This window comes from Strongylocentrotus purpuratus, unplaced genomic scaffold, assembly GCF_000002235.5.
Source record: "Strongylocentrotus purpuratus isolate Spur 01 unplaced genomic scaffold, Spur_5.0 spur5_scaffold_13, whole genome shotgun sequence".
NCBI lineage: Eukaryota > Metazoa > Echinodermata > Echinoidea > Camarodonta > Strongylocentrotidae > Strongylocentrotus > Strongylocentrotus purpuratus.
The window spans coordinates 11,352,999-11,370,947 of record NW_022145598.1 but is presented as its reverse complement, the minus strand read 5'-3'; the positions used below and the strand labels follow the sequence as shown (position 1 = coordinate 11,370,947).

The following is a 17,949-nucleotide window of genomic DNA, read 5'->3' as shown; positions in this document are numbered from 1 at the left end:
AAATCCAGAGCCTTTTTAATCTGGTATATCTGCTTACGACTCGACTCCTCCATGTCTCCAAATGAAGTCTTGAGCTTCCCTAGCTGGCCGTGCTCAACTTCATTTGTCAACACCGTCTTTCTTTCCTTCAATATCTGAACGAATTTCTCAAAAGTCTCATCTATTTCATCCTTGCGTTGTTTCTGTACGTTATGCACCTTTTTACGCTGGTCCACAACTGATGAAACATACTTTTCAACGTTTCGTATCTTTGCATCCACTTTAGATGCAAGTTCATCGACGTTATTCTTTTGTTCAGTTTCATATGCGCCTGCTTCCAGGATATTTTGAGCATTCTTTACATGCTCTGATATTGCACACTTGCAGCAGATATACTTGTTACAGTTGAGACAAAAATATTCCTCTTCGTAGTTTGGATATTTTTTACATTTGCTCCATTTTCTTTCCAATGATTTGTCTTCTTGATTACCTCTGGAACAGACTTTGGCCTGGGTTTTCACATCCTCAACAAGTGACCTGACTGTTATGTTTGATTGCAGTCTACCCACGTCTCCACCAGGAACCGAAGTTTCCCCTCTGCACATAGGACACAACAGAACGTCTGTGTTCCAACGAGACTCCAGGAGAGTAGTCTCAAGACAACCCTTGCAGAAGGTATGGGAACAGTTCAGGATCCTGGGGTCCTTGAAGAAGCTCAGGCAGACAGGACACTCGAGGTTCTTATGAACAGCCTGCTTCAAGGAAGTAGTCATCATTGACAACTTAAGCACACGACCTGTGAAAAAAGACACATCGGTGAATTGAATTGCCAACTCTCTCAAAAGTGTCAAACATTATTTTGTGTAAATACTTAGCTGGCTAATATTGCACCAAAAATGTGAAACATAATGCATTACATGATTATTAGGGCCTACCCGGTTCAATATTTTGAAATTACTTTACGCTTCTACGTTTAACACTTACGTTACGAAGTAGCTCTAATGGCGACTGTGCTTTCAGTAGGAGGCGTATGAAAATGATTATGTCAGCATGCAATAACCCAAATAATAACTAGTTTGAGTATGACTCAATTCTTTTCTCCTAAAGCGTGGGAATCCCCACCAACATTCACAACTGAAAAAGATTACAGCTTCCTGGTTTAAAGGGATAGGTGAGTTCCGTTTTCAGACCGCATATGCCTTCAAAGTACATGGCTATGCTCTTATTCTTTAATCTATGACAGAACCTAAAATTGCTATGAAGGTAGTTTTAGACCCCAAAATGTGTCAAATTTAGCCAATACGATCATACCAATTCAGCTCCACTTTAAAAAAAACACGGTGACCGTTAATGAATTATTTAATTAAAAATAACAATACATGAGCCGGCTAATTGTGGGTAATATAATTAACACGAAAATGCCAACACAAAAACAACATCGGCATTAGCTGAAATACGACGTAAAAGGCGTTATTTCGTTTTTTTTCAACGGTTTTTTTTTTCTTCAAATTTGTCAAAATATCTAATATTTGTGGTGGTACACAAGTATTAGAAATCGATATATTTCAGCCGTCTCTGAACCGATTTTGATCAAACAAAGATGATTTTGTCGTTTAAATATTGTTCTTTCAAATTTTACACTCAGTTTTTCATTATCTCACATAACAATTATTTCGTGTAGCCCCCTCTGCAACAGAAATCAACTATCCCTTTAACCTTGGCACGTCTGATCCTTTTCCTTAAAGGGATAGTTGAGTTCTGTTTTCCGAACACAAATGCCTTCAAAGTGCATGGTTATTGCTCTTATTCTTATCTATGATATTTTCAATTGCCCTTTTAGAACCTAAAATTGCTACATGTATGAAGGTAATTTTAGACCCCAAAATATGTGAAATTTAGCCAATACGATCATACCAATTTTGTTCCACTTTCAACAAAAAAAGGTGACCGTTAATCAATGATTAATTAAAAATAACAATACATAGGCCGGCTGGTCGTGCGTACTATAACCAACGCGAATATGCCAACAAAAAAGCCATTGGCTGAAATATGACGTAAAAGGCGCTATTTCGTTTTTTACAATGGCTTTTTAAAATTATCTAATATTTGCAGTGGTACACAAGTATTAGAAATCGTTATATTTATGAATATTTCAGCCGTCTCTGAACCGATTTTGATAAAATAAAGATGATTTTGTTTTCCATATGTTCTTTCAAATTTGACACTCAGTTTTTCATCAACTCACAAAAAAGATTATTTTGTGTAGCGCCCTCCGCACCAGAACTCAACTATCCCTTTAACGGAACTGTTCGCCTACGCACTTCATTGTCACCAATCCCTCTCATTATAACGAGTTAATCCATTGGGTACAGGAACCAAGTGGTCCCTGTATTTTTACCTATGGGAATGAGAGAATTCAGTAGTCAAAGGGTTAAATGTGTATGAATTATTCCTTAGGTAGTGGGAATTCCCACTAATATTTACTGGATACATTTTTTTTAATTTTTTTACTTGTATTTTTTGGTTACACTTACAGTCGTAATTGTTTGTATCAGTCACTTATGCCATTCTCGAGTTATGCGTATACCTAATACGTTATTCAATGTGGGATATGTAGCCTACATTGAAACTCAACTTGGTGAAATATCTAAGTGCATTGTTAGGAACATCATAATGCTGTATCACACATAATAAAACATGTTGCCTCTCTCACCTCAACTTCCTTTTCCTTTTCCTCCATCTATTTTTCTTCCATTCTGCATGATCTCTCACATCCTAGTCTTCCTCTTGTAAACTATGCTTTTTTGTCTCCTCTCTACCATCTCGCTCTCCCTCCCTCATGTTAGAACCTTTACCTCAACTCTGTCGTGGCCGAGTGGTTTAAGGCGCTTGACTGGAAACGTCACGTAACGCCTGGCTGGAATGCTCCCCAGGGAGTGGAAATTGTGCACACATTGTGTGCGGGCAAGAATTGAATCAAATGACCGGGGTGATAGTATATCTGTAAAGCGCTTAGACACATTTGTATTAAGCGCTATATAAAAGCGGAATATTATTATTACTATTAATTCTTGCTTGGACAAATTAAATCGCCCCGATTCAGCCTCCCTCCAATTCAGACATGCATGCCAGGCTCACACGCCGCTGCATTGTGAATTCTTCTTTCCAATTTGTTTGGCAATCGTCTTGTTAGACCTGTGACGGCGTAGGATCAAAACAAACAATCATATAAATAAATAAATAATAAGATAAAAATGAATAACTCAAGAATAGAACATTTATTAAATACAAGTGCTCTCTTGTCATTTCTAATGTTTTTTTAGGGCAAAATCTTGCGCGAAGTTTGATATTTGAAATGTGAAGATGTTTTTGATGTTCTCACATATTTGAAATAAAAACCGATGGACAAGACGTTGTGTAGGGACCCCCACCCTTTACACAATTTTAGGGCATAATGCCGATAACTTATTAAGGGACCTCTAAGTTATACATTTGCCGATAACATTTAGAAATTGCCAATAGAACATTTAAGTGGGATTCGAAGAACCTACAGCTTGTCAGAGTGTACTAGTCGACGTCGTAACACAATTCTTATCATTGACACCCTGATTTTAAAAACACTGTTGTGAAACCATGGACTTATCTTTGTGACAGAGAACCGGAAAGTATTAGGGAGAGCGAGGTAGAGGTGGAACGAAGGCAAGAACTTAAAGGTACTATGTCCCATTTGCAGGCCAAAAAAATGAAAAGGTTAAATTCCAACGGCATTTGAAAGATAATACTAATTTAGAACTTCCCTTAACAACGGTGGGGCTTGAAAATGTCTTCAAGTGGGAAAATAACGACTATTAGTTGACACAATGACTTAGGAGCTATAGAGCCAATAAGTAATAGTCTTGATTTTCAGACCATTGTACTGAATGGTCATACGTTTTATGCTGCGCAAAGATTTAGTCAGTTTAATTTTGGCCATCACAAGAAGTGGGTTATTGATGTAGACAAATGCTCATGTACCCTTTACAGCTCATTTTATGTATGTTATTATCAAAGAAGAAAAGGCCAGTCAGTCAATCAATAGTGTCTGACAGTGAAGTCTAACAAGTAAACAGATTTCCTTGCATAATTTGAATATTAGGACACTGCTACCATTTAAATTTCACAGATAGGACATACATGACATATTCATAATTCCTGCAAAGTTCTACAAAATTTGAGGTTGGCTGCAAAAGGGACATAGTACCTTAAATGCGTTATAATTTGTAATTCCTCCTGTATATCAAGCATCATGTAAATAACATGCAAAGCAAGCAAAGAGAATAAGAATGAATTATGAGACAGTATTTTTAATGTAATTCACGGGCCGTATTAATTAAGTAATTATGCTGATGGTGTTCATGATTTACTCTTCTATTTATGCAGGGTTGTCAACTTTGGGGAACTGCTTCGAGGGAGGCCGTTTGCCCGCTGCTAGCTGCGTTTAGAGTACTGTTATAGGTTTAAGCTCAGGTTTTGAGCTCAACAAACTTATTGGAATAACTTAATCAAAGAAACATTTATCTTCCAGATATTTTACGAAATTCTCAGCTTTAATACCCACCTGTCATGCGGTTGAAAATGTCATCAGAAAAATATTTCTTAGAAATTTACAAAAACTATTGCGTTATATTTTGCGATTACAAGTCATATATTTGCAATATACGGCCGTGTAAATGAATTTGCTTCATTCGTATTAATTCCGTGTGTATATTCACTATCTTTGGTTTCTCTCATCTGTGTTTTGATAAAAAGAAACTCCTTTTGCCTCTGCAAATTAAACACGTTTACCAACTTAGATGGCGCTGTGTACTTCTTGGTCACGACAGGGATTAAGGTTTCCATTGCTCCTGAAGAGAGTCCAAAGATCACTCCCTTTTCCACAAAAGACTTAATCCTTGGTGAGAGTAATGAACATTGGCGAAGCTACATTTTTTTTTAAAAGATGTTTTTAATTATTTTCTCTCAAATCAAACACATACTGTACGAATCATTTTAACAAGACTGGATACATTGTACATTGATATTTTGGATTAAACATGAATTTCAATAATAACATGAACTGTATATTTCATATAATGGTCAAGAATATAAATGTAAACATACCCGTTAAACATACTCTCAACACCCTCATCCACACACTTCTACCCCACCCCCACCATGCGAGACACGACACACACACACACAAACCACCACCACCGCCCTACCACACTTCCACATATATACCACACGCTGTTCAGAACCCCCTCAGAATTCCAAAATTGGAGCGACAAAATGATATAAATAATCTATTAAACAAAAACATTGAATGAATTATTAAAACGAGGCTACAATAACCCAGTGTTACAAGCTACGGGGGGGGGGGGGCACGGAGACACGAATTTCCACGCCCAAACACACACACACAACCACACAACAAGTGAGAGCACGGGGAAAGATGAAGTAACGGAAGAAAGAACGTGATATAGCATAAAATGCGAGTATTAAACCTGAAAACAGAAACTGACTTCTAGTGTTTTTGTCCATAAACATCCCTTTTACGCCGGCTATATAATCTCGCTATCTTTACTACATTCAAATTCTTTTAACAAGGTAAAACAATCAATAATGATTATTGTGGAAGAAAAGACACTCGATATTCTTTTTGTTGTAATTACTTAAAGGTAATACAAATTTTTTGGAAATTTTTAAAAGTTTTGAAACTTAAAATAAATTGGTGCAATAAGCATTAAAACCAATTTTAAAGTTTGACGCACGCGTACACGTAGGCCACGACGCGCGCATGGACATGGGTGTGAACAAAAGTTTACCCATGACGTCAAGTTTATGCATATCAATTATCATTCAGAAATGACAATGTATGACGGAAATATGGTCAATAATATAAATATCTGGAAAAGCTTTTTCCACAATGAAATGCATATAAACCAACACGTGGTCTCGTAAAACTACATACTGGTTTAAGCCTCGTTCGTTTGACTGGGGTAGTCCTACTTATTCCGTGATTAGGGGTGATTAGTTATATGATGAAATTGTGTGTGTGGACGCTTACTAACGATACGTCGTGTAACGAAACGTCGCATAACGAAACGCGGGTTTGGGCTTCGTTTCGAACTAGAACTCAATAAAGAATCACGCCTAATCACGCCTAATCACGGAATGTGTTGTGTGTGGACGTAACTAGTATAACTAGTCGAACTAGAAAGGTATAACTGGGCGGGGCTTAACGTGACCTCGCGCGAAAGGAGACCTGACCTGTCATTTCCGCTTCCTTTACATGACCGCAGTATAGCAAACTGCGCACGTATACGACGTTTCGCTGTAGAGTTTCGGGATTACTTTCTTGTGTGTGTGGACACCCTGGAATTTATACGTCGTTTCTTGTGTGTGGACACCTGGAATTTATACGATGATTCTTTTTACGACGTTTCGTTATAGAGTATCGGGATAAATTGTTTTGTGTGTGGTCACGCTGTCAATCACCGATGATAGCGAGTAGAATGTCCCGATAGTTGCCTGATGTATCCGAGGAGATCCAGTCGCGAAGAGATACGCCGTACATCTGCTGGAACTCTGACTTGATGTTTTCTAAATCAATCTACAAAGGAAAGACAATAAGGAAACGGAAAGAAAATAATAATAAACGCTATAAAAAGACGATGTTCATTCTTAAAACTGGCACTCATCTCTATTAGGTATAGTACTGTATTTGCATGTTGAATGAACTTGGATGTGAATTAGTGAATCTTCATTGACAAACTTGGAGTAGTCAATACAGAACGTCATCAAATCGTCCGAAAGAAGAAGAAGATTATTTTTAGCAGATGGCAAATGAATCTGGAAAAAACAGATATATGGCGTCATTAATGCTGTGACTCATAATCATCATCATCATCATCCTCATCCTCACCACCATCATTGCATGGGCATGTATTATACACATACTCTCTGCTTACCTCGCATCTGGAGACGATCACACGAATCAAAGTATCGTCATTGGTTCCGACCCCCGACATCGCTTTGTGAAGTATGGTGGCGTTAAAGCGAACGTAGTCAGTGCAAATAGATACTGAAGAGAAGTTGAAACAAAATTGTCAAATCATACAGTATACTCAAAGGTGCAGTGGCGGGTCCGTGGGATATGAGGGGCTGCATGGTGCACCTTTTCAAATCTCAATCGGGCATAATAATTAATACTAGTAAGTACACAATAATTATATTCCACTAATTTTGGTCCTGTGCCCCCAACTCCCAAAAGCACCTCAAATGATGCGTATTTTCCTCCCCTCTCCACTACCCTCTCTCTCTCTCTCTCTCTCTCCCCCCCCCTCTCTCTCTCTCTCTCTTACCCTCTCCTATTTTTAAATGGGGGTCAGACATTTATTAGAATTCTGCCCCATTTGTCTACAGAATCGTGGATTCGACATTTGAAATAAGTAAATTTAAGTAAACCCATGAAGAGCAGGGGGAAAAAAAGTTTGCCGCCTCTTTTTTTTCATAAAATGAAAGCCGTCATCTACGATATTATAGTCATTTCAACCAATATTATGATAGCGACATCCCCCCCCCCCCCATTCCCCCTCCCTACCTCCCCAGGACCATTCACGTGAATATTTGTATAATGCTTGGATCAGAAGGAAAGATATGGAATCGTTGGACATACCTACAGCCACGAAGCCATCTTTCTGTTCCGTCGTCATATTACTATCCTTGATTGCCTGGATGATGTCGACACCCTTCTCGCTCATCGACTACCATGACGATGTCCATAAAAAAAGAAATAATGGAATCGATGCTGAGATTTTATTTTGTAAATACTGAGTACGGTATGCATGGAATAAGAAGCTGCAAGTCCTCTTCTTCTTCTTCTCCTTCTTCTTCTTCATCTTCTTCTCATACTTCTCTTTCTATTTTCTTCTTCTCCTTCTCCTTTTCTTTTTCTTCTTCGACTTCTTCTTCTACTTTTTCATCTGCTTTATGCCTTCTTCTTCTCAACTTTTTTCTTTTTCTACTTTTATTGTTTAGTATGGCCCTATTAAAAGAACTCTTTTAATCCCGAACATGCATACCCTATTAGTCCATGACCCCCACCCCCCCCCCCCCATCCCGTTATTTTGTTCTCCCGAAAATAATGTGAGATCTAAAGTGCACTATATATATGTAACAACTGACCCCCCCCCCCCCCTTAGTTTTGTTTCTCACTTAAATGTTTTACCCATCACAATACCGAAACCTTCCCTCTCACGCCCACGATCATCAGATGTAAGTGTCGTAGTATAGTGGTTCATTCACTTGACTCTCAATCCAAGAATCAAAGGTTCGAACCCCCATAATCATCTGTTGTCACCATCCTGTTTATAATCCAAAGAGACTCGATCCTCCGATAATAATCAATAACTACCTGTTTCACCCTCTTGAAGACTTTTTGAAGATGCTGCACGCTGTCCCTGATCAAAAGATCTTCAATCCGTGCATTGGGAAGTGCCCAATCATCTATTGGTGTCTGCAATATTAAGAGAAAGTAAACGGTGTCCGGGTCAGATACAGATTGGGGCGGTCTCCCCATTTTTGTCGCTTGTGGTTGTTTTTTGTAGTTTGAAGTCAACGCCCCCCCCCCTCCAAAAAAAAAAAATATGATGAAATTATATCCTTCCAATCCTTCACCCCTTTCCTCTCTCCTTCTCTGTCTCCCCCTCCCCCCCCCCAAAAAAAAAACCCCACCTCTTTCTCTCTCTCTCTCTCTCTCTTTCTCTCTCTCTCTCACTCTGTTTTCTCCCTTCCTCCCCTTTCTTTCTCTTTCTCTCTCTCTCTCTCTCTCTTTCGCTTCACCTGGATTGAGAATGGCAAAGAATAGTGTCTTGCTAAAGGACATCCGCTCCGCTGCGAGACTCAAACCATGAATCATGTGATGCACAGTCCGATGCTGTATCTAAAGCAGGTCGGGAAAATGATAATCATCATCAATTTTTAGCAGTTTCTATTTTAATTATTGATATCATTTTAAAGTTTAAATAAATTTGCTTTAATTTATTGCTTACCTCCTCTAGATATTGCACATCTTGATCGACTTTATAGCTATCGATGCATGCCGTCTCATGGCGCTGTCCCTAGAGAGAGAGAGAGAGAGAGAGCGCGCGCGCGGGAGAGTGAGAGAGGGAGAGTGAGAGAGTGAGAGAGAGAGAGAGAGAGAGAGAGAGAGAAATTAATACCGACCGATAACTTAAAGCTTATCAGTACTAGTTTACAGGAGGGATTAGACCGCCTTGCAAGGTCACTGGACAGTTGGTTATCTCATCAAATCAGCTCTCAGTTAACATAAGAAAAAGAGGATCATGGGGGACCAATGGTCACCGATTAGGCATTGTTTGTTATATAGAGGGCGCAAGTAGCTACAAGTAAAGCAGTGGGCCTTTAAACTCAATATCTCTAGCTCCAAAGTTCGGGGGGGGGGTAAAAAAAAACTATGTAGCACAAACTACCTAAGCCTATAAAGAAATATACATACAAACAAAAGAACAACAACAACAGCGACATCAAAAGCTGAAAATCAGCAATAGGTGTAACATTCAATAGGCATAAACGCTAACCCGTGAAATATTATATTGTAGTATTAATGACTGCTTTGAGAGAAATAGTTGTTTTTCTACGCTCAAGGGAAGGTTGCAATTGTGCTATTGCCCGAGGCGTGCCGAGGGCAATAGCCCAATTGTATTAAACCGAGAGCGTATAAAAACAACTATTTCTCGAATATTAAAGCAGTCATTAATACTTTTATATGCCGAAAAAAAAGAGTCAACTTATGACACCACCTTGGCCTTTCTCTATCTTATCTGCACGGTTGTTTTTTATGAGTGTATCTGTGAGAGTAGACTAGATCTACATTCTAGTCTAAGCAAGATATTTTACAATGTTGGGGGTGGGCCGGCCCTGTGGGGAATATAGAGAAAAACCTGCGCTTTCATATGACACCTCACTTATTGAGTATCACCTTCAGGATCACGAGCAATATTAGTTTGAATCTCTGGTAATTAAAACATCGACCAATTTAGCATGAGTGCGCAATGGCCAATGCATAGGGATGTGTATAATCTCTACGGGAAGGATTTTAGCACTACTAGAATCTAGGCCTAGACCTACTAGATCTATTTTGAGAAAAAAAATAATGGAGAATTACACGTAGCCTTTTTGGTGTTCTTGTTGGCAGCAAGTCTTGCATTTGATCATCATCAAGAAGTTGAAATCTTGGAAGAGTTTCTTCAGCCATTTTTGCCTTGTTTGGATCGAGATTGCCGTGTTAAAAATACCGACCAATTCTTCGCACACGTATTAAAAATACCGACCAATTCTTCGCACACGTACGGTATCCGCGATCGCTCAAACCATTTTTTAACATGTGAACCTATGGGTATTTCACCAAGACTGAACTATTTCCCCGGTAACCATGGTAACTGGAATTTTGCCGGGATTTTACTCTAGAACTATTACACGGGTTTGGCATTTTTCGTTTATTTACGGGAATTGTTAAAACCCTGACTGCAATTTCGACCAATCAGATGGCTGGATTTCTTAAGTGAGGTATATAAAACAAATTAATATACATGAGTTATGTAACTATTTGTATGCCTCACAAAAAAAAAAATTCTGTTGCCGCATTGTATTAGCCATGGGATAGATATACCAAAGGCATCAAGATTTTTTGACTGTTTCCAGTGCAAGATTAATTTATACTGGTGTTAACCCGTCAACTTCTGAATTATCTAATTACCGTAGGCCTAATATAGGGACCACTCGGCTCCCGTATACAAAGGGTTAAAAGAGTTGTCATTGAGCTATTCAAGACCGTGCATTTTTCAAAGCCATTGTTTTTTAGCACAACGCACTCCTAGCGTTAGTTGCTTTATATTTTATGTGCAAAATTGTACGTTTGGCAAACGAACGACCGTACAGATACCTTGAAGCGAGCATACAAAGTGTTAAAGATAAAGACCAGTTATGGTCATGCGATTGCATTGTGAAAGAAACGTTGTGGAATCGATCAGAAAAGGTTGATCATCTAGCATTTAAGTATTGGTGTGTACTGCAAGGCTCTGGAATCATCAAAATGATAAGAAATTTGGCCCTGTCTTCGTAAAGTTACAAGCACTGTACACAGAAATATGTATATGGGACTACGCACACGTGCGCGACACGTGCGTTTATCTCTCACACACCAATATATAAACTAATTTACCAAATATATCAATTAGTAGGCGGTTTTCCGGCAAAATTATTATCATCATGTATTAGTCAAAACGTACTCTTTCACATGATTGGTAATAAGAGCTTCCATTTCATTTTTTGTAATTGGGCGTTTCCAATACTGGTCTTTACCTTTAATGTTTATAACAGCATGATGCAAAATATACGAAAGGGTGTGAGGCAGGGGGCGATAGATAGATAGATAGATAGAGCGAGAGAGACAGAGAGAGACAGAGACAGAGACAGAGAAAGAGAGAGAGACAGAGAGAGGGAGAGCAAAGAGAGGGTGGGGATCGAGCGAAAAAAAGAAAATGCAGAAAATAGGAAAGCGCTTTACCATCTCAACATTAATCAGGATTAATTTCCAAGGGCCGAATACATTCAGGGTGATGTCTTCATCCAGTATGGAACCAAAAACTGCAGAGAGTAAGAGAGAGAGACAGAGACAGAGACAGAGAGACAGAGAGAGAGAGAGAGAGAGAGAGAGAGAGAAGCAAGTAAAAGCACACTATTGCTTTTAACACCTCTATAATTCACATTCTTAAACAAAATGTAATATATATATATATATATATATATATCTATATATATATATCAAGTTGTGTAAAGTTTTCCAATGATGACTTTTGGTTGTTGGTTATGTATGTATACGAACCCTTGGGAGACAGCTCATGACACATAGACTAGAATAATTATCTTTTTTGGTCCGCTCTATTTTGCAATTTTTTGTTTTCCCTTATTTGTATGATTTCATTTATACAAATGAACTCATTAAAATAGAGTAAAGGTAAAAGTTTGCTTTGATTGCCCTTAACCAGCAAGGCGACCCATCCGATGCATATTGGACAGATTGATATTGGAGATGGAACTTGGTTGATTGTAATCGTTGTATACACGGTATAGCTACCAGCATAATTACATTATTTTGTTATTCTTCCAATTGACCTAAGTTATGCGGGTAATAAGAGTATTGGATAAAGCTATTTCTCAAGTATAATAACAAAAAAATATAGAATGTAAACGAACACACCACATCTCGATTTCAGATCCTGTTCGATTCGTCTTCTTCCCCCCCCCCCCCCCTCCTCTCTCTCTCTCTCTCTCTCTCTCTCTCTCTCTCTCTCTCTTTCTCTTTCTCCTTCCCTCCCCTCTCTCTCTCACACACTATCATTCTTTCTATCTCTCTCTCTCTCTCTTTCTCTTCTCTCTCCTTCCCTCCCCCTCTCTCTCTCTCTCTCTCTATCTCTCTCCTCCCCCCTCTATCTCTCTGTTTCACTTTCATGTCTTTTCGAGCCCGTATCTCGATCGTCCTAGGTTTACGTCTTGTTGGTGTAAGTCGTTTCCTCCTTATCTTCAATTACTTACCTCCGTCATTTCGAAACCCCAAATAGAAAAGAATAATGTTGATAGTAATTGATTTCAGTCAATGAAAAAAACCATTAGAAAATATGTTTTTACCTTGCTGGTAAACTTCCTTGATGTAACTTGTTTCCTGTAATTATAAAGCGAAAGTGAGATAAGTAAATCAAGTCTTAAATTAATTTATATTTGCTTGTTTGTTTGATTTTATTTCTGCATTTTTCAACATAATACATAGTAATATACAAACTAGGTACATATATCATTAACACAAGTTTAAATTCATATATAATCATATGATAATTTAAATCAATTAAATAATTATACCTTTCCCCAAAAAAAATAAAGTTGAAAAAACATTACAAAATTGGAAGAAGAAACAAAAAATTATATTGATAGTTTTAAAAGATCATTGAAGTGAGTTCTGTCCGGGAATGTTTTAATAACCGTCTCAACTAAGTAACAAAAAATTACTGAAGAATATATTGAATGTGATCACTTTTAGAGATTAGAAAATCAATAATGGGATGAAGAGGTAAAGTTCCATGATGATATTGCATGGGCAGATGAGGAAAGAAGGGGGAAATTGCTTGTAACATTTTCGTTTGTGTGTGTGTGTGTGTGTGTGAGTGTATTTTTTTAGGGGGAGGGGGGAACAAACTTTGAAAAGGGGCACAACATCATTATGGTGGAGGATACATTCTCTGGTGTGTAACTAAGGTATTGCAAGATCAGGCTAGGACACTTACCCCCTAAACAATGGCCCCTGGCCAATTACAAGGGAAAAAATTGTCCTCCAAGGACAATTACCCCCTGCTTTTATAAAAACCTATTATCAGGAAAGACTACCCTTTAATGGACTGGGGTGGGGATTTTCAGGTGGAGGGTAAGTGTACTCGGGACGTTGTCGTGGGGACAATTATTGTCCTATGGGTAATTTTTAGGGATGTGGGTTAATTGTCCCGGGGTGGGGTAATTGTTCACGGGGGGGGGGGATAATTGTCGTAGAGGGTGATTGTCCTGGAAGGGGGGTAATAATCCTAATGGGTAATTTTCAAGAGCGGGAGGGGGGTTAATTGTTCTAGGTGTAACTTCCCACGGGGGAATTATCCTATAGGGGGTAATTTCCGGGGGTTATTGTCCAGGGGGTAATTGTCCTGTACGTTTAAAAGGGGACACCTGCCTCTTGCAGCGGCCTGCGGCACCTGTGGATATTATAGCCCCAGATGTTTCTTAGACGACACATTTTATAATAATTATGACAGACCAATGCTTTTCATCATGCTCACCCCCCCCCCCCCTCCTGTACAGGTGTTATGGTCTAGTGGATAAGTCACCCGACTGCAGATCACAAGGTACAGGGTTCAAGTTCCGCCAATGTCCTTTGGCAAGAAATTAATCTACATTTGCCATTCTCCACCCAGGTGTAAATGGGTATACCTGAGCTCGGCTCGGCTCGGCTCGGCTCGGCTACAGCAAGGTAATATGTGTAAAGCACCATGAGCGTCAGAGCCTGCCGGATACCGGCGCTATATAAATATCCATATTATTTGTTATTCTTATTTAATCTATACAAAAAAAACTTGTCAACGACCTACCAAGTAATTCAAAGGAAAGATGATTTCAAGAAGGCGAAGTCCAAGGTCAGTCGGGAGCATGCTCGTATTCTACACGAGAAAGACAGAAAGAAAAGTTAACTAATTTGTGTCTGTTAATTGCTGACAAAAACATAAATAAGAGTTTCTGTATTTTCTCCTACCCCCTCCCCAATCTCTCTCTCTCTCTCTCTCTCTCTCTCTCTCTCAGATGATTATCTATCTCTTTCTTCCCACTTTATTACCCAATATATATTACCATTTGAATGAGTCATTTTTTACCGATAACGCATATGCCAATTCTTTGAAATATCAAAAGATGGACACAATGGACTCATCATAGCTTTCACGGATCGCCTTTAAGTTGTTGGTGAACAAAACATCAAATTCCTTTAAAGCCCGTCGGTACTACTTTGGCCAGGAGGGATTGGACCACCCAGCATGGTCAGTGACAGGTGGTTATCTTATCAAATCAGCTCTCAATTAACATAAGAAGAAGAGGATCATGAGGGACCAATGGTCACCGATTAGGCATTGTTTGCTATATGGAGGGCGCAACTAGCTATAAGTAGTGCAGTTGGGGCTTTAAATTCCTTTAATAAGCACTTACCGTAGCGTATTTATGAACGGCCTTAGCAAGGTGCACAGCGGGCTCGTCCAGTATGCCTTCCACGACACTGAGAAAGTTACCGCTCAGTTCAGACTTCATGACGTCCAATAATTCCTTCGAATGAAAATAGTTATGATGAATCTTTGTGGACGATACACAAAAGCGTACAGAAGACCAGCACAAGGAGGGGAACAGGGCACTTTACCGTCCCCCATAGTTTAGGTTCCCTACTAAGAAAATCCGCTATCCCCGGCTCTGCTTCGTTTCCTTTCTTCTTCTTCTTTTTCCTCTTCTTCTTCTTCTTCTTCTTCTTCTTCTTCTTCTTCTTCTTCTTCTTCTTCTTCTTCTTCTTCTTCTTTTCTTCTTCTTCTTCTTCTTCTTCTTCTTCTTCTTCTTCTTCTTCTTCTTCATCTTCTTCTTCTTCTTCCTCTTCCTCTTCCTCTTCTTCTTCTTCTTCTTCTTCTTCTTCTTCTTCTTTTCCTTCTCCTTCTCCTTCTTCTTCTTCCTCTTCTTCTTCTTCTTCTTCTTCTTCTTCTCCTTCTTCTTCTTCTTCTTCTTCTTCTTTTTCTTCTCCTTCTTCATCATATTCTTCTTCTTCATTCTCTTCTTCTTTTCCTTCTTCTTCTTCGTCTTTATATATTCTTTTTATTCAATTTCATTCTCGTCACAATTTACTTATTTTTCTTCGTAATGTACTTCTTCTTCTTCTTCTTTTTCTTTTTCTTCTTTTTCATCATCTTCTTCTTCTTCTTCTTCTTCTTCTTCTTCTTCTTCTTCTTCTTCTTCATATTCTTCTTCTTATTTTCTTCTTCTTCTTCTTCTTTTTCCTCGTCTTCTTCTTCTTCTCGTCCTTCTTCTCCTCCTTCTTCTTCTTCTCCTTCTCCTTCTCCTTCTCCTACTTCTTCTTCATGTATTATGACTTACCTCATCATACGCTAACACGTAAGCCTCGATAATGTCTTGACGTTGTGAGTTCGTCCGCTTTGTTAGAATCTCGGTGATCACTTTCTCTTTCGTGCCTAGATGCATATAAATGAAATTTTACAATTTAGTTGCTTTATTCGTCTATGTAGACGGTCGCTATTGTGCCACACGTGAAATGTTGCACATTACAAACAGCACCAATTGTGGTGCATAATTATAAAGAGTTAAACGTAATTATAAAACTATTTTAAAGTTCCTAGATATTGATTAAAACCCTTGTGACAAAAGGTCGATGACTAGTGAACATAATTATTCTCCACCAGTGGTATAGCCGAAGGGGGCTTGTAGATGCCCCCCCCCCCCCCTCCCCGCCCCTTCACATAATAAATCAATGTTTAGTAACATTGCCCAAGTCCTGTGCTCCATCACATTTTTTTGTTGTAAATCTCGATCGGTTTGCTTTCATGAAAAAGTATAAATGCAAATAAGCACCACATCTTTGTATTTCCTGTAACTACGTAACTGACAAATATGTTAAGAAACACTTACCAAGCCCTTGTGTAGCTTCAAAGAGTGCCTTCGTGTCGGCATCTTTATCAAATGGTTCTGCAGGGGAAATGGTTCCCGACGTCTGTTTTTGTTTGAAAAGACAAAGTAACAAACAAAAAAATACATACATGAGCCCACCAACCAAACAAACAAACAGAGAAGATTGTACGTTATCAATGTATACGCACGCGACAGGTTCTAATTCCTGTTCTGTCAATTTATTAATGGAGTATCAGAGCCCCCCCCCCCCTCTTCCTTGCCCGACCCCTCAGCAGATGAATCGACACTACTCCTTTGTATACCACATACATATATTAAATTATAAACTTCTTCTTGTCAGAACTGTACTCATGCAAGGAAACCCGAATAAAAGTTGTCAAAATCTATAGTGCTCTTTAATAGTCTGTACACTAAACTCACATTCCATATGTATTACAGCCAAAAAACAATAGCTCGTCATGATTAAAACAATCCCATATTCATTTTGAGATGCTAATTATTTTGGTAATCCGAAATACACTACACGTTACTGGCCTAAACAAAAGAATGATGATCATTATAGCGAACTCTGTAATTTACGGACATTTAACCCTCTTTTATAAAACGTTCAAAATATCCACATGTGTACATTTAAAAAAATCATATTCATGGTATGATCAAAAGCATTACGTGCTTAGTTTACTAATAACAATTATCGAAAAGGTTCTTCCTTCGAATCATTTACAGTTAACGTAAAAGACTTACTTCAATTTCGCTTACCTGCTCTGCCATCTTTTCGGTCGATTTGAGCTGTGTATTTTTTATGCGGGTTGTAACATGGTAACTTGCTACATACTGGTGAGGTATACTTTTTGTATTATCATTGTAATACAATGATAATACAAAAAGTATACCTCAATGCATACTATGCATTTATAGATGGTTATGGTTATTGATAGTGCGTGTACTTGAGCTCATACATTCAAAGACAAAACCATGAAACTATATCCGTGTTTAGAAGACAACGGAATAAATTGTATAGTAATGTTCAATGCCACGTATGGTATAACGAATTTTGAATGAGTGTGTGAGGCCAAGCCTGTGAGACAGGAGTCTCTGAGCTAGGACACAATACAATGACCGTGGCCAGGAGCGGTGATCGGGGGGGGGGGACACATATCCCCTCAATTTGTTAAGGGGGGATCGCCCCCCCCCCCCCCCAGACGGACAATTTGAAAAAGGTTATAGCAAATACTGACTAAAGACTGCAACAAACTTTAAGGCTCTGGAGGGCCCAAGAGTGCAAGATATCCTTCAAAGTGAAAGTAAAATATTGTAGAAAAGTGATATTGCTTGTTTTTAAACTATAGTTTTGCTAAGGAACGTAAATTTGTAATACAACAAAATTTCTAAAAAAAAACGGTGAGGGGGTAGTCACTTCCTTCACCTTCACCTTCACCTTCTCGTTAACTATGCTCCCTCGCACTGGTGTAATGATGGGAGGGGGGCTTGGGGCAGTTGCCCCCAAATAAAATTCAAATGTGGTTTATTTCTAATTCGCAACCAGCTAGTGATTTACAAATGTTGCTGAAATGGCATGGTTTTACCCTGAGCTTCCGGGGGCTCTGCCCCCTGGACCCAACCAAAGGCCCTAAGGGCCGTAATTAAATGCCTTAAAAACCC

At 38.8% G+C, this 17,949-nt stretch overlaps 1 protein-coding gene across 2 annotated transcripts; it reads right to left on the bottom strand.

The window, feature by feature from the left end:
• Positions 1 to 6,406: 6,406 nt before the first annotated feature.
• On the bottom strand, positions 6,407 to 17,147 carry LOC586036 (annexin A13-like). 2 transcript variants are annotated; one of them, XM_011664565.2, is made up of 12 exons: positions 17,032 to 17,147; positions 16,288 to 16,369; positions 15,739 to 15,833; positions 14,815 to 14,928; positions 14,208 to 14,276; positions 12,709 to 12,742; positions 11,588 to 11,667; positions 9,051 to 9,119; positions 8,414 to 8,515; positions 7,676 to 7,763; positions 6,969 to 7,081; positions 6,407 to 6,610 (listed from the first exon to the last, which is right to left on the bottom strand). In XM_011664565.2, exons 1-12 carry the CDS (start codon positions 17,056 to 17,058, stop codon positions 6,488 to 6,490), a joined length of 996 nt encoding a protein of 331 aa, XP_011662867.2. In that variant the 5' UTR covers positions 17,059 to 17,147; the 3' UTR covers positions 6,407 to 6,487. The 2 variants fall into 2 exon arrangements, with proteins under 2 accessions (XP_011662867.2, XP_030838765.1); XM_030982905.1 differs by having other exon boundaries at positions 17,047 to 17,147.
• Between the last annotated feature and the right edge of the window lie 802 nt (positions 17,148 to 17,949).

Excerpts from the sequence above, each read along its gene's own strand:
- LOC586036 (XM_011664565.2), bottom strand. The coding sequence starts at position 17,058 with ATGGCAGAGCAGGTAAGCGAAATTGAA. Across the intron at positions 16,370-17,031 it reads AGCAGGTAAGCGAAATTGAA|ACGTCGGGAACCATTTCCCC; the intron begins GTAAGTCTTTTA and ends AAACAAAAACAG. Across the intron at positions 7,082-7,675 it reads AGATGGCTTCGTGGCTGTAG|TATCTATTTGCACTGACTAC; the intron begins GTATGTCCAACG and ends ACTTCTCTTCAG.